The following is a 17,661-nucleotide window of genomic DNA, read 5'->3' on the forward strand; positions in this document are numbered from 1 at the left end:
ATGTTGCAACAGGGGCCCTGTCTGTTCCAAAATTTACCGCGGCTGCATTTGACGGCATGGCGGTTGATCGCCGGATCCTAGCGGAAAAGGGCATTCCGGATGCAGTTATTCCTACGCTGATAAAGGCTAGGAAAGACGTGACAGCAAGACTTTTTCACTGTATATGGTGAAAATAGGTTGCTTGGTGTGAGGCCGGGAAGGCCCTACAGAGGAATTCCAGCGGGGTCGATTCCTGCACTTCCTACAGTCAGGAGTGACTATGGGCCTAAAATTAGGATCCATAAAGGTCAAGATTTCGGCCCTATACATTTTCTCTAAAAATTAACTGGCTTCACTGCCTGAAGTTCAGACGTTGTTCCGGGGGTGCTGCATATTCAGCCTCCTTTTGTGCCACCGGTGGCACCTTGGGATCTTAACGTTGTGTTGGATTTCCTGAAATCCCGCTGGTTTGAGCCACTTAAGACCATGGAGCTAAAATATCTCACGTGGAAAGTGGTCATGCTATTGGCCTTAGCTTCGGCTAGGCGTGTGTCAGTATTGGCGGTTTTGTCATGTAAAAACCCTTATCTGATCTTCCATATGGACAGGGCAGAATTGAGGACTCGTCCCCAATTTCTTCCTAGGGTGGTATCATCGTTTCATTTGAACCAGCCTATTGGGGTGCCTGCGGCTACTAGGGACTTGGAGGATTCCAAGTTGCTGGACGTAGTCCGGGCGTTTTATAAATTTATGTTTCCAGAAAGGCGGCAGTCAGAAAGTCTGACTCGCTGTTTATTCTGTATGCAGCCAACAAGGTTGGCGCTCCTGCTTCGAAGCAGACTATTGTTCGCTGGATCTATAGCACGATTCAGCTGGTTCACTCTGCGGCTGGATTGCCGCATCCAAAATGGTGAAAGCCCATTCCGCAAGGAAGGTGGGCTCTTCTTGGGTGGCTGCCCGAGGGGTCTCGGCTTTATAGCTTTGCCGAGCTGCTACTTGGTCGGGGTCAAACAAGTTTGCTAAGTTCTACAAGTTTGATACCCTGGCTGAGGAGGACCTTGAGTTTGCTCATGCGGTGCTGCAGAGTCATCCGCACTCTCCCGCCCGTTTGGGAGCTTTGGTATAATCCCCATGGTCCTTACGGAGTTCCCAGCATCCACTAGGACGTCAGAGAAAATAAGAATTTACTCACCGGTAATTCTATTTCTCGTAGTCCGTAGTGGATGCTGGGCGCCCGTCCCAAGTGCGGACTCTCTGCAATACATGTATATAGTTATTGCTTAACTAAAGGGTTATTGTTATGAGCCATCTGTTACTGAGGCTCAGTTGTTGTTCATACTGTTAACTGGGTATGGTTATCACAAGTGGTACAGTGTGGCTGGTATGAGTCTTACCCTGGATTCCAAATCCTTTCCTTGTTGTGTCAGCTCTTCCGGGCACAGTTTCCTTAACTGAGGTCTGGAGGAGGGGCATAGAGGGAGGAGCCAGTGCACACCAGATAGTACCTAATCTTTCTTTTAGAGTGCCCAGTCTCCTGCGGAGCCCGTCTATTCCCCATGGTCCTTACGGAGTTCCCAGCATCCACTACGGACTACGAGAAATAGAATTACCGGTGAGTAAATTCTTATTTTTTTAGGTACAATTTGAAATGAACACGCCTTATTTGCATTAAATAAAGACTATTAGAAATGGTTTCAATACATTGCATATTTAATTTTTTCTTTTTTATTATGTGTATATAACTTTGATTTGAGTTTTGTTGTAAGAATAGCTATGATGTAAACCTAAATGTTACACAGTTGGTTTAATAGTAGAAATAAACTATTTTAACATTTGGTCAATATTGCTATTATAGCCTATACTATAAAAAAAAAAGAAAGAAAGGGGGTAGGACCTCTGATTTTCATACTTCTGTGCTGAGCAGTTTGAGGGGGAGAAGCGGTGGCTTCAGTATGCAGGAGTAAGAGCTGTCATACTTACATGTTCCAAGCTAAGATTATTTGAGATATGGAGGAATGTAATAGCCTGCCAAATGCAGGTAACAGTTCGAGCGAGTCTGCCCAGTCTTTTAAAGTGGCAGCAATTTAAAAGACAACAAAAAAAACCTGGTTTTGACTATTATTGCCGATTTAAAACATTGGTCAGTTTCTCTGGCATTGTGTCAATGCTTTCATCTCGCAGGGGTCGTTTACACGTGGAATATGAATTAACATGCATGAGAACTTAGGTGAGTCTTAGGGTGTGTACACACGGTGAGATCCTTGCTATGCCCGATTTTCACTTGCGATTTCCCTTGAACTCCCTGGAGCCCAGATAGCACAGATTTTACTTTTCTTGAGATATGGACTATGTGTGCTTACAATTTTGGCTTATGTGAGATTTTGGCTTATGTGAGATGTCATTGACATGTGAGATGAAGCAGATAGTACACCGATCTAGCAAGTATTGACTTGCCTGCAGAGTCTATCTTTTCTTGCGATGCCGACCTGGCGGGACCGCACATCGGGATCGAATCGGGATCGCAAGGTGACTTTCACCTTGTGATCTGCACTAACTTTTCTTGCGATTTTGACTATATAGTCAAAATCGAAAGAAAATATCTCACCGTGTGTACACACCCTAAGTTCTCACGCATGCGGCTGATTCACGACCGTTCTGAATGCTCATTTTTCAAAGCTGAAGAGCAGTCGTGATCGTTTCATATTGTCAAATATATTTAGTTGTTCCGTCTTTTTACTTCAGTGTGATTATGGGAAATATCATTGTGCTTATGTAGGCACGCAGAATCCTTAACCACTCCTAACAGGTCATACTGTTGGTTTGGTCATGCCGTACTTCGCTCAGAGTACAGCAGGCTTTAGTGTGGTTTCTTCTTCTTCTTGGTGCAAGTTTCAATGGTGCAATCGAGATGGATTTCAGCAGGCGCAAGGACCTGTGCATCTCTGTTTTAAATAAATTGGTTGCAGCATTAACATTTTGACGCAGTTGCGGCAGAAGATGGAGCCATAACGTATTGCATCAGCACTAGATTGATGCAATGATACATAGGAACGGAGATACTGGAGGGGTGAGTTATCGTAATGTTTCTCGGATGACTTTATTATTCATAAAGTCGTCCGGTACTATGGCATCCTGCATTGATGATGCTTCTTAGCGCTGAGAAAACTTACCACATCTCTCTCTTAGTTTCTGAAGACTGCTTGTAGGATGTACTAAAGGGAAAATGTGGCCAAAAATCTGAAAACTGTTATTTTCATAATTTCCCATTCCTGCATCTCCTATATGTACCAGGCTCAAGAATGCAGCTTGGACCCGGTGGGTAACACTATGTTTGGGTGACATTACCCAATTGAAGCCTATGGGCTTATTTTCGCATTTTCCTCTGAGAAGGATCCAATCAGATCCCTCCCGGCACCCCCCATGGTGCATACATCACACTGTGCAACACATTACATCACATTAACACCGGTATGTACCCAATAAGTGGCAGGATGTATCACATTGTGGATGCGATGCTTAGTACATCCTGCACTGCATTCTGTAAAGCTGTGAAAGCAGATATTCCAAAGGTCTTCTAAATGGGTTGGGGCTGAAATGCAGGCGGTCAAAATGCATCTCGATATTTAGAATCCCGACGGGTGGGGAAAGAATGCTAACTTACCCTCCCTTCCCGCAGCCTAAACCTACCTCCCATCCCCCGTAAACCCAACCCTTCCCAGTGGTGGCTAAACTTACCTAATCCCCCTGCCCGCAACCTACACCTAACCCCTCGGCCGGATCCCTTCTAAACAAAATGACACTTTTCCATTCTAGATTTCTGTGGATGTAGTGACAGACGACTTTTCCCCAGGAATATCACATGATGCTCAGCAATCTGCTCTGTTCCTTTATTGTATGTTATATTGCTTCATAGAATTATGTAAGGGAAAAGATCTCAACTTTATGCACTGAATTAGATCACATACATTCTGAGGTCTCGCATCCTTTTACTAAATAAAAACATTACAGCTTCTATGTGTTTCCTAATATGGAACATTAGCAGAAACGGGTTGCTAAGTAATGAAGTGAATAATAATGCAACATCGGAAACAAAAAGGTTTTTGGAGTTCCTTCCTTCTTACGTCACATTGTCTGATCATACCGCAGAAGAGGAATGATTGAAATGAACTAAGTCACTTAAAGGCAATCCAGTGTTCTCATTAGCAATGTGTCTGGTTTTTAAATCATATGATCTAGAGTCAAGAGGTTTCCTGTTGACTGCAAACAAGTAATGATTAATATGGATTTGATACAGTTCTACAGTTGCCGCAGCCTTTTCCCAAGTAAATTGTTTTTCCATTTTAACACTCGTGATGCTGGGTACACACTAGTAGATATATCTGCGTTTTACATGCGCCCACCCAGTTCAGCTGTCAATCACCGCCGGCTGCTGCAGCATGTGTCAGCTGACCACCCACACACATGCCTTTGACCGTCGGGCACGCGCAGTTCTGACCCGATTGCGCTGCTGCGATAAACTACAGCGTGCGATCGGGTCAGAATAACACCCAATATCAATCATGCAAACCCCCACTGCCACTGCTTAGGATTCCAAATAGTAATAATGAGTAAGTGACTGTCCCTGATGAAGGATTGTTTCCAGGGGTTCACTACGATCTGCCGGAGGCCGGCCTCCCGGCGACCAGCATACCGGTATGCTGGTCGCCGGGAGCCCGACCGCCGGCATACTGAAGACCACCCGTTTCCAGTCTATATTTGAATAGAATGCATCATTCTTGTATATTGCTAAGAGTAGTAAACCATATCCTGTATTTTCTTCCCAAGAAATGTGTGAATTCTACATTTAGAAGAATGTCTGCGTTGTGCTTATGTGCGACCGGACGCAAATGATTGAGCCCCACTCATTTCCTGCTTCCCCCCCCCCTCACAGTTGTGTCTGCAGGGCTGTGTTCTGATGACACTGATGAGACAAGTGGAGAGGAAGCAGATCTCATAACGTCTCTCGGTAGCTGCCCTGTCATTAGTTTTATGGAGCATGGAAAGTGGGAGGCAATTTCGTTCCTTGTTAGTAAGAGAAATAATCTTTAATAGGAGCACAGTGTTAATATTTTTTGGTATAGCGCAGATGTCAGAATGATGAGGTTATTCCACTTATGCATCCATTCATCTGCATCATCTGCTTCAATTGCATAAATAAATCCCAGATTTCCCTGGTGAGTAGTCTTAATTGAGGTAAATTCAAGGGACTATTGCAAGGTGTTGAGGAAATGTTTCCATATTATTTACTAAAAAAGAAAAATTGGAGTTGTTACCTCATGACTCCCCCTCTTTTCTTCCCCTGTGGAATGTAGGTAACTTAAGAATGATTTGTGTGAACAGATCTTTCAACAAAGTGTAGTAAAATTCAATACATTTCCAAAAATAAATATGGAATTTTTTACCCAGCTTTATACAGTAATACCCCTTTCACATCGCCAATGCCGGATCCCACCCGGGAATTGGAAACAGGTCATTCCTGGGTGGGATCCGGCATTGGACCCTATCTGTCTGGCTTCCCGACCTGGCAATATGCCGGGTCGGTTGCCATAGCTCATCTCCGCGTCGCCTCCTCCCTATGTAGTGAACGGGTTCCAGGTCGCATCAACCCGGGAGCCCGTTCATGCTGCCACTGACCTCCTATTCAACCTGGGAATAACGCTGCTTTATTCCCGGGTTGAATTAACGGGTCAGGCGACCTGGGATTTTGACCATGGCGCTGTCAAACCGCACACCGACCCGCGTTGAAACCGGGTTATTTGTGCGGTGTGAAAGGGGGTATAAATGTGCTGTATTGCACTGTCTCCTCAAACTCTAAGAATACATGTAAATTTTTCTGGAAATTTATTTACATATATATATATATATATATATATATATATATATACTGCTGACTACTGTTCTATTTTTAAATCGCATTAACTTACCTTTGAATGATGTGTAAACATAAATATGTATTGTCTTCATATTTTGCAATCTCTCGATAATGTGAAAACCTTTAGAAAACCCATAATGTTTGTGATTATACCGTCCATGCCTTTACGTGCATCTTAGTAATGCTCATAAGAGACAGTCTGCATACTTTTTAAGGCCAATAGCGAAGATTTGAAGGTGTCTATGAATCTATGGGAATTCAATTGTTTGAAAAGTCGATTGGGTGTATGTTTTTTCATGTCTTAGAAAAAACAGACACCCAGCTGACTTTTCAAACAATTGCGTACCCCAAGGTGTCTATTTATAAATCTGTTGTGGTAGTACAGGCTAAAGGTGTCTATGAATCTGTCGCAATAGAATAGGCTTTGCCAAGGCTACAGCTTTCAGTTGCAGTTTCATTAAGTAAGAGAGAAAAAAATACATAAAAAAATCTTTTTCTTTTTTCAATTCTTATCTTAATATATTTTTCAAATGAAAATATGCTTTATTTTAGTAATATATATATATATATATATATATATATATATATATATATATATAATTTTTTTTTTTTTTCTGGTGTCCATTACCCATTTGAGATGGTGGTGGAAGCGACAGCCATAGAGACTGCAGTATCTGCATAATCGCTAGAGGTGTCCGCCAGGGGGTTAGTTGAATAGTGAGAAGACCTATCTCTGGTGAAAACAGGGTTTACGTAATTTAGAACTTCTCTCCATTTAGTAAATGTACCCCCCTTATTCTGAAACAAAGCACTCTCGAAAGGGGTCCTGCAAGGACCCAAAAGTGTGACCCAATACATTTTTTACTAATGGCATGAAAAGGTGTGCGGAACCATTCTTCTAAGCAACCTTTTGTTTCCTCTCATAAATGTATGTTTCCCTTCATTTTGCTTTTGGAAATCCACCAACACCCCTTGAGTTTAATAAATTACTAGAGCTCCCCTACCTTTTGGATACAATGATAAAAACCAAACTGGTTTACGTTGTAACCCGAGTCACCAATGAAAAATAAATAATAAGAAATTCCCAGTATAACATTAAAAACTTGAATCTCTTTTGTATCTACCAAACTGATATTTTAACAAGTCTCTTTGCTAAAGCAATCCATTTTAACATATGTAAAATAAATTGACTACTCCCCAGATCATTTTTAGAGTGAGTATGTGTTATGTATGGCCAAGATTGCAACATATATTGGCAATTAAAACATTTAAAATTCAAGCCAATTAAAACATATTTTATAGTGTTTCCTATTACCAAAAGACAGCACTAAAATAAAAACAAAAACAAAAAAAAACCCAAACCTCAAATCAGTGTTTATGATAATTCTTAGAACGCACCACAATGACTTCACTCACAAAATTTAATTTGTGGAAAAATATTACAAGAAATGTATTTAATACAAGTGCACACTAAATATGTACTCCATACAGGTAGTGTGAATGAAAAAAAATGATACACAGTGTATGCACACCCAGGTAAACTAAACATACAACAAAAACAAACGGTTCCAGATGTCGTGCAGGAAATGCACACTGCTCTCCATAACATAAAGTTTTCAAAATCTGTGAATTGGTGCAAAACTGTGTATTTAGTAGGAGATGCGGGTGGGGAGATAAATCAGTTATGGATGTTACTTACTGTAATTTGTGATTGCCGTGATAGTGGAGTAGCTGTTGGTGTTATAGTAATACTGCTGGTGATTTTATTTGCGGGTTTACTCTGAATTCCATTTGTAAGTGAATGTCTTTTCTCAGGCACTGGGGTAAAAGGACTTGTAGGTGTTCCTAAGTGGATATGTATTTTATTGTCCTCAGTAGTTATTACACTTGAAGTTGAGCTAGAACTGTTTGACCTTTGGAATTGCCAACCAGCTTGTTTGTCTGGTGATACCCTGAAAACTGCATGAGTCCCGCCAATTTCCATTGGCTCTGGTGAAAGAACACGGTCTGGAGAACTTGATGAACTTGTTAATGCCAGAACCTGGAGAGGAGACATTGTTCTGTCTGGAGTGATAGATCCACATGAATCAGGGCTCCTGGGCCTTACAAAAGGAGTCATTGTAAGAGGTGGTACTGCTTGGTCTTGTGTCACATATCCATCTATTACTCTGGACTTCACAGGTGTCATGGAACCATTTTGAATAATTGTTATTCTTTGTTTTGGAGTTCCGCAGTTTGGTATTACTGCTGTACTTGTAAAGGAGTGCGGATTTTCTGTAGTAGGGCTAGTTATTTCAAGTGTGGCAGTATTTTGTCCATGATCTGGCGTGACTTTAATATGTAAAGGCTGCCCTGGGGTATGCGTAAGGACCATGTCTCCTGGATGGATGTAATTTCCATTCTGTTTTAATTGTACTTTTCCATTATGTCCCTGTTGCTGATTAGATTTTGTCCACGGGGATCTTAATCTTCTGTTGTTTAAAGAATTGCCATTGGATGAATTACATTTAAAAGCCACAGTTGAATCTTCATCGTTTGTGTCATCATCCTCATTATCACTTTCTTGATATAGTTGTCCATTTATAACCGCTCTTTCCAAAGGAACAAGACTTTTGTAATCTGGTGGTTCATTATATACAGGATCTGTCTGCACCTCTTTTGAAAACACTTGAAAGTCTGAAATCCTCCTTCCATTGAGGCTGGGCCTTAGGCTCTTACTAAAGCGACGATACCTTTCAAGCTCCTTGGAGAGATTCTCCATTTCTTTTGACAGTTCTTTGTTCCTGTTTTCTTGCTGATTGAGCTTCCGCTGAAGAACAGAATGATCTCCCTTCAAACGACAAATAGTATCTTCTGTTTTCATGTAGTCGTGAATCTTCTCTTTCAAAGCGGTCACCTCTCTGGAAAGGTGACCTGACTTTGCCTCCTCTTCCTTAAGCTTCGTAAGCAATGTTTTTTCTTGGAAAGTTCCAGATTTCTCGGCCAGTTTATAGTTTGCCAATTCCATTTTTACAACTTCAAGTTCTTCCGAAAACATTTTGGCTTTCTGCTGCTCGTTGTAATACCTTTTCTCCAAGGATTCAAACTCATCCTCCGTTTTCATGAGGTCATCCTCCATTGATTTCATTTGTTTTAGGGTGTGTTTTAACCTTTCAACTTCTTGAGTAAGCTCTCTGATTTTATTGTTTTCTTGATAGAATACTTCAGATTGCTTACTTTTATTCTTTAGGAATTCCTTTTCGATTAATTCTAGTGACTGCAGTTTTTTCTTGAGGATGGTAACCTTTGACATGAGATCATTTCCCTTCTCCTCCTCCGCCCTCAATTTGCTTTTGAGTTCCTCATTTTCTTTTGTAATGGTGTGCATCTTCTCTTGCAGTTCTGTCTTGGATTTTAGAGACTTCTTGCTTTCTTCTATTAGTTTTTCTGTAATGGACGTCACCTTGTTTTGTTCTTGCTGTAGCTGCGCATTGGCGGACTTCAGTTTCTCCTCTGTTTGCCGGATTTTTTCGGTTAGAGTCTTCCTTTCCTCCACAAGCATCACCGTTAAGGTTTTAAGCTTGGTTAGATCTTCTTTTAGTATGCTTTCAGTCTTTTCAACCTTTACCTCAATTGTTTCCAGTTCTCGTATTCGAACTTTTAGACTCTCTAGCTCGTTACACAGTTGCTTGGTACTCATTCGTTCTTTTTCCATGGTGCATTTAATAGACAGGCATTCTTGCTTGCTTTTATTAAATGCATCTTCTAATTTCTCCAGCTCGTTGATTCTTTTGCTTAATTTATCTACTTCAACTTTAAGGTTCTTACTTTGAGATGCCTCTTTTTCTAGTTTTTTATTGAGGTCTTTGCACTGTTCTTCCATTTTGATGAGCTCTTCGTCCTTGCCTTCCATTTCCAGCAAACGTTTTCGTAGCTCCTCCACCTCTGCCATCAGGCTGGAGTTTCCACATTCTCCTTTATTCATCTTCTCTCTTAGGTCATGGAGTTCATCCTCTGCTTTACGCAGTGTCTTGTTGGTTTCCTCAAGCTCATCAATTTGTCTGCTGAGAGCTGCCAGCTTTAATCTGAGTTGGCGGTTCTGAGTTTCTTCACTGGTTAGTTTGGCCATCATGGATTCGTGCTCTTGGAAGAACTTACTTTCCTGACTTTGTAGTTCTGTTTCAAGTCTGTTTGCTTTTTGCTCCTCTTCTTCCGCTTTTATTTCTACAATGACAAGCTTATCCTGTGCTTTTTGGGAAGTTAATGTTAGCTCTTGGATCTTGGCACTCTGCACTTGTAACTGTTCTGTTAGCCTCTGTTGCTCATCGACCACAATTAACGCAAACGATTTCAACTTTGTGAGCTCATCCCGGAGTTTGGTTATTTTCTTGTGGTTCTCTTTCTCCTTTATAGCTTGGTAAGTTGTTTCTTGTTCAATCAGTATTTTTAACCTGGAAAATAAGGAACAAATAAGCTATACAAACTGAGTTTGAAATAAGAATACAGTCTTGAAATATAGACTATGTAAAATTACAATGGGATATCATTGCAGTGATATGGAGATCATTTTGTCAAAATTCACTTGTTGTAAAAGCTTATGTTTTAATTATTTCACTCTTGTTTCCAAATCCACATTGCTAGGATACAGGTTTTTATTAGTGGGAGGGTTTCAGTTAGCGCAGGGTTTACTCCGCATCAATGGAAAATCTGTGTTAAAATGCAGACTGCATTTTAACGCATGGGGAGAGCCATAGATTGCGCAGAATCTATGGGCTATATTTACTAAACTGCAGGTTTATAGAAGTGGAGCTGTTTCCCAAAGCAACCAATCAGATTCTACTTATCATTTCTCTAGCACCTTCTAGAAGGTAAAAGCTAGTGTCTGGTTGCTGTAGGCAACATCTCCACTTCTATAAACCAACACTTTAGTAAATATATCCCCATGGGTTGGCGAGCGTTAACTCATGGCTTACTGTGCAGGTGGAAAATGACGATTAATTGAATAGCTCCGGTTGTGAAAAATTTAATTCCCACCCCTTAGAATGACCTATAGAATATTTTTTCCCCCATACCTTTTATTGTACATAATTAGATGTAGGGCCCCTGACCAATTTGATTATATTTATACTTACACCAAGAATAGCCCATATAATGTTGTGTTTAGGAGCCAACAGGATTCATATGGTTACAGAAAAGATGTGCACTCATTGATGTTAATAGATAGGATTCACAGTTCTTTTTTTTTTTTTTTGTTAAACTGTGGTTTATACAAGCTATTCTATTGTACTGTTTAATAAGTGTCCCTAAGTGCTAGTACTTCATTGTTATCTGTGTAGCTTTGCTCTCTCAATTCCTTGTCATGTGTCACCAGTCAGCTGTGTTTTCTGCAGCTAAGTGACAGAAACTGACTGCTGTAAGACACACAGTAATTGCATACACCAGATCAACAGTATAAAGAGCAAAACACTAACTGGACTCTACCATCATTTAAAAGCATTAAACACCAGAATATGTATTACAGTATTTTATACTTAAATGTGACCGTGCAAATTTTTTATTGGATACAAACTATTGTTCCATGTTATCAGCTATTTAAAGTGGCCATACACATCCACTGATTTGCTTGTACAGTAGTATGGAACAAAAATGTTTAGTACGATTCATTGTCATCTAGTCTGGATCTATGATGCGTTTATCAGGACTGCAGAAAAATGCAGTTTGATTTAGCAGAACAGGCTATTCTGCCCAATGTTTACGGTCACCATCTTTTTTTATTGTCTTATTTCAGGACTGGGAGCACAGCTAGAGTCCTTTCTGTTACCACCCTAATAATAACAACAGGAAAATTGCTTTATGGGGTCAGATCTGGATATACCCCCTCCTTAAAAAATAAAGTTTCACCTCACAGTGGGGGTAGATGTATCGTGAAAAGAGTGAAGAAGTTGCCCATAGCAACCAACCAGTTCTGAGGCAGCATTTGTCAGGAACATGATATGGGCAACTTGCCCACTTCCCCACTCTTTTTACTATGCTTGATACATGTCGTGCCCCCCCCCCCCCCAGCTAAAAGCATCTCAATACATTTCGTGAAATACTTGCGCACACATTTGTCAGAAGTTCTAGCACCTATTTTGTTAAATATAATTTGATGTTGTAGGGCTTACGTTTACAGGTGTGGAGCTCTGGTCCAGTCGTTCAGTTATGTTCCTTATTAGGAGAATGTCAGTGGACACCAGAGTGTCATTTCTCAATACAAGCCAAATACTGCACCGACTAAAATCTCTGTTTTGTGTAGACCGTATAACTGCAGTAAGCCATATTCTAAAATAAATGGCCAATGTAGATTTACGGTATAATCCTGTTAAAATGTAGATAACTTATTTACTTTATCTAGGTTAGTTTATGTAAATAAACTTACAGTACCATGAGCTATAAGTACATTTTTGCACAACAGCCTAATTTTTTCTGGTCCATTACTGTAATAAATGACATAGTGGACCTACAGAAGTTATCTCAGTAGTTTTTCTGCCTTTGAGCGATGTTGTTCACAATATCGCCTAGTGTGTACACTCATTATCGTTGTTAAAGCACTATCTCGCGCGTCGTTAATGACCCTCTCCCTTGTACAGACGAGGGAGGTCCTCGATAACGACAACCAGTTCTGAGGCAGCATTTGTCAGGAACATGATATGGGCAACTTGCCCACTTCCCCACTCTTTTTACTATGCTTGATACATGTCGTGCCCCCCCCCCCCCCCCCACCGTCGATCCCTTCCCCGCCGGCATCGGCAAGTGTGTATGCACTTGCCGATGCCAATATCGGCACCGGCGAGGCCTTGGCTAGTGTGTATGGGGCTTAAGCTTCAATGATTTTTCAAACAGTAGGAAGTTACTGTGTTTGTTGCCAGTTATTCTATATGGTTTAATTGCTGCTATCGTACCATTTTTATAGTCCTGTCTGTGCAGAAACCACTCATGGTTAATATAGGAGGGGTTGTGACATCATTAGGGTGGATCACAGTAAGCTGCATATTTGTAGCTAGGTAATTATAGGCTGTCACAGAACAGATGAACACTTTGCACGCTTACCCTACATTAACAGGGTTAGAAATGTGGAGTTGCTTATTTATTAAAACATTTTTTTGCAACTGTCCCATTCTTGATCAGTGAAAAAACCCCATAAAGCTGCCATTTTCTCACACACTACCTTATATTTATAATACAATGTTGTCACTGGTTCTTAGTAAATAGAATGGCCTGCTTTCCCATGAATATTGGTCAAGCACACAAAATGGCCACCTTCAATGTGTGGTACAGTAAAAACAAGTGGTTATAGCACATATGCTGGTTATTCTGGGTTCCCTTATATCTTGAATAGGAAACATTGTGATCTCAAGGATCATTACATTGAACAAATACACGCTACATTTCCAAATGTAAAGGAAATAGAAGGTATAGCAATGAAGGCTTGCTCATTAATCAATTCATGTAGTTTACCAGCTCTCTAAATAGAGGCAATGAGGTAACAAGATGTCTCTTGTGGCTTCAGTGTCCTAATGGTGCCAATCTGAAAAGGACTTGAGAAGGATATGCTCTCTTACTAAGATAACTGGATGGAGTTGGCTAATGTTATGTCTATGTGCTTAGTGAGAGATTCCCTGCACAGCATGATCTTATAAACACAAATATTGTTATACCCGTCCTATATATCCTGACATCCTGGATTTAGAGGAATTATTCTCATGACTCCAAGATTGGCACAGGCTTGCTTATGGATCAGTGCCAGAAGTCAGTGTTTCTGTAAGTATGCTTTGAGAATAACCACTTGCCTTGTGTAACTGCTCAAAGTGGAGAAGAAAGAAAATGTACCTGCAGTATTAATACAAAAAAGTGCATAAGCCGTCACGTGAAATATACCTTTTATGCACAATATATAATGTGATATTTAACATTTAATCTAATCCTAATATTGTAGCTAGATTAACTAAATGGATCTTGGTCTCATTCCTTAAGAAATGCATAAAGGTTTCCATACATTGGTACATAACAGGTATTCATTCTTTGGATTTCTAGCGGTTGGCTACTGGGTTCAGTTTGTATAGCATATCTTGCATAAAAACTGACTGAAACATAAGCCTTCCTATGCATGGGGAGTTGGGACGGGGGAGAGAATGGGCATTTTGATGTCTGCCAAGTACAGTATGGGCATAAGTGCAACCAGCAGCCGGGCGCATATATGAGTATGTCTGAGGAAGCTGTCTTCTTTGCACATGGTTTTGGGCAGGTGCAGAATCCCTGATAATAGGGACCGTTGTGGTTGGCTGATGGGAAATGCACCGCTGATCCTGATAGGTGTTCTCTTCATTACACAGACAGCTGTATTTTTTCAGCTGCTATATAATAAATTGCATACCATTTATTAAATGTATCACAGTAAATATGGAAATTAAAGTTTAATTTGAAATACCTGTAACTATAGATAATGTTATAAAATAAGTTGAACATGGAGGGCTTTGTATTTTCTTGCATGTGAGCTTTCAGCTGTCATGGAGCTCTGTCTCATCACTGATTATAGGTGGCTGTATTATTCCAGATGCGGAGCTGTCAGCATGACTCATCCGGATTTATGATCCTATTCACATGCCAGCATAGGAGCCTCGAGGTGTGATGTCACATGTACAGCGCTGTAGCAAACACGTACAGGTCACGTTACCTCAAGGGTAAGAGAGGACGCACCTCCCAGGCCATCTAAAAGCAATCATGCTGTCTGTTTTATTTGGAAAGCACTAGGTACAAAGCACATGATTGTGCCACGTGCCCACTATACCAGGTATACCAGGACGCATGGAATACATACTGTACACTGCAGAGAGTCCAATTAGTTATCGGTTATAATTGGTTTGTATGCAGATATGAGGGCTGGTTCGGAGATGCATGTAGGCAATCGCAGTTTATGTTTTCAGAAATAAATGCAAATTTCCCTCTGTATTCACAGCCTGTAATGTCTATGCAACCACAACGCCATTCCCCCAGCCCTGTGCTGGTAAAAGTAGTCCTCATCACCAGCATGCATTTGCACCGGCCCTGCCCTACATACAGTGGATGCAACTCTCCCCTTCTGAAAGCCCACAGTTACAGCCACGCCATGCCCATGGAAAACTGATCCTGTGGGCAGGATGTAATACAATCCGAGTTCGACCGACATGCGGGATGCTGGCCAAACTTGGACCTTATTTTTAAGGGGCAATTACTGTAAATGGCTGCCCCTTGAAAAAAAAAAAAGTCCAAGTTTGCCCGTCATCCCACACATCGGGCATACTGTGACTCTGTTACTTCCCGCCCTATGTGTGAATTTCCAGTAACACCCAGTTAGTCGGAAGTGTAGCTACGACTGTCATGATTGGACGCTATTCTGACGCCAGAACGTGCTGCAAATAATATTGTATTGATTGATGTCTGCAAATGCCCTGTGTGTGGTTATGTATAAATCCTGTGTCAAAAGGTCATAGAAGACTTCAGCCTATTGTGCCACTGCTCCCATGCTGATCTTACAGGGGGAGGTGTCATGATCCAGGCTATTTCAAGTAGAAATAGCCCTGGTAATATCAATGTATGTGATATCAATATTCTGATCGATGTATCAATGTACCAGTGTGTGATAACTGTCTTTGCATGTTAAATGGTTGAAGCTTGATTGATCTGCTGGCATTTCATTGTAGCCACAGATCACAGAGACACACTGCTTAGGTGTGAAGTTTAGTTTACTTATCCCAGAATCAGAGCTGAGATCTTAAAGTAAAAGCAGGTCAGGCCTGAAATGTGTTTTCTCAACTGGCTTGTGTATCTCCCAACAGGTTGTTTCCTGACCCCAGGGGGTCACCAGAGAGAGACCAGAAAGACATGCTGGCTAGGGAAGGTGATTAAAAAAAAACTTCCTTCATCCAGCTATATAAGTGTCTTAGTATGATTGATAAAGCTGATTGCCCAGCTTCAAAAGGAAGGGAAGAGTAATTAGCCAGCCCCTGCGTATATGACCAAGAGACCCCATTTTACAGTTGAATTTACACAATTAACTCTGATCTGGAAAGGGTTAACAGTAACACTCCAGAGGGAGGGGGGTTGAAGGGGCAGCATGTTTTTTAAATAGGAGACCCTCAGAGTGTAAGTTGTCCATTATCAAAGAAGCGAGTCAGGAGAACATTCTAGCTCTGTAATGTTCCGATATATCTGAAGCGGCTTCACTTCATCTCATCGTTCTACTGTGCATGCGTGCTAGTATCGGTGGGTTTAACTTCCTATTTTTATTTTCTTGAAGTTGTCTTTCTGTTGTGACTTTGACTTTTTTATCATTATATTCTTGTAACTTTCTTTTTTCTGTAACATAAGCTTTGAAGTGTTTTACTTGAATTAAATAATCTAATTTTAGATCTGGTTTCTGTTGTGTATCCAACCCAACTCTCTGAAAGAGGCGTTACCAAAATATTAATAATTCTAGGTGCAGGCAAAAGCCATAAGTTTGCCTTGGGTCATACCCTAAACGTTTGTACTTTGGCTGGTGGCAGTGATTTTGTGTGAAATTAACACACGCGCTCAGGTATCCAGTAAAGGTGTCACGTGGCATGGATTCGCAGATTGGCGTATCTGGGGAATCGCCGTGCCTAGGATTGTGACGACTGAGATCCGTATGACTCTGTATTGGTCTTAGGTACCCTACAGTACCCTATGTCCTAAAAATCGCAAGATTCGCAGACAGGCAGATTTGCTTTCAGCTCTGAATCAGTACCAGAGGAAGCAGATCTGTACTTTAAAAATGCCTGGATTTTCACGGTTGATCTACCAACACCTTCCTGAACCTCATTACAGTCCTGTAAGTTTGGACTTGAAAGCAAAAAATATATACTACACTTGCCTATTCTCCTGGTATAGCATGTCACCCGTCCGCATTCCACCCATTTCCCGAATCAAAAGGTGGAGGGGATGATGTGTTCCCAACATTGTTGGCTGCTTAGAGATGCAAAGTACACTTGAAGCTCCCCTCAAGACATATTCAAATCCATAAGGCAAGAATCTGCAAGTACTGCTATAGCCCAGACTTGCCATCCAACCATTACAGAGCATTGTGTCTCTCCTTCCCTTATTCTTAGGGGTAGATTTGATAAAACAGCTAAAAATGGAAAGTAGAGTTGTTTCCCATAGCAACCAGTGAGATCCTAGCCATCATTTTATTTAGTACATTCTAGGTAGTGATAGCTGGGGGAAGGAGGGGGGGGGGGTATTCAGTTGATTTTGGGCATCCATAAGTAATGGGCCACCTGACGGGCGATATTCAGCTGTTTTGCCAATGAGAGCGAGTTCCACAGCTGTCCATTACTTATCACACATGTCGCGCACAAATGTTCCGTGCTTAACCCATGCAAAGTATTGTGAGGGCTGTGTTTGGTCACCCAGAAGCCCAACGTTTTCTGCTCTCGAGCAGAATTATGCGTACACGCGGCACTCGCGCCCATCGGCAAAACATCTGAATTTTGGTTTTCAGGAGACCATTACGTACAGGCACCCAAAAACAAATCCCCTCTCCCGCATAGAATCTGATTGTGTGCTCCTTGATTTATACTGACATATAGCCACAGAGATGCATGCACACACATGTGGCCCATGCAGACCAGCACATAAGCATATATACCCCTATAGCACTGTTAGGAGGTGTGCCTATGGCACCTGGAAAAGGGAATCAGAATCAGAATCAGCTTTATTGGCCAGGTATACTTACGTATACTAGGAATTTGTCTTCG

General features: G+C 41.2%; 2 protein-coding genes across 6 annotated transcripts in view; one reads left to right on the plus strand and one right to left on the minus strand.

Annotated features, from left to right (window-relative positions):
* CMSS1 (cms1 ribosomal small subunit homolog) overlaps nucleotides 1-17,661 on the plus strand; it is a 600,650-nt gene that overhangs the window by 41,182 nt on the left and 541,807 nt on the right. The gene's annotated exons all lie outside the window — the stretch shown is intronic.
* FILIP1L (filamin A interacting protein 1 like) overlaps nucleotides 1-17,661 on the minus strand; it is a 504,217-nt gene that overhangs the window by 20,058 nt on the left and 466,498 nt on the right. For all 5 annotated transcript variants that reach the window (XM_063956250.1, XM_063956251.1, XM_063956252.1 and 2 more), the window contains one exon: nucleotides 7,590-10,320. In XM_063956250.1, coding sequence (XP_063812320.1) covers nucleotides 7,590-10,320 — 2,731 coding nt within the window. The remainder of the gene's footprint in view (nucleotides 1-7,589; nucleotides 10,321-17,661) is intronic.

Source organism: Pseudophryne corroboree, chromosome 2 (assembly GCF_028390025.1).
Source record: "Pseudophryne corroboree isolate aPseCor3 chromosome 2, aPseCor3.hap2, whole genome shotgun sequence".
NCBI lineage: Eukaryota > Metazoa > Chordata > Amphibia > Anura > Myobatrachidae > Pseudophryne > Pseudophryne corroboree.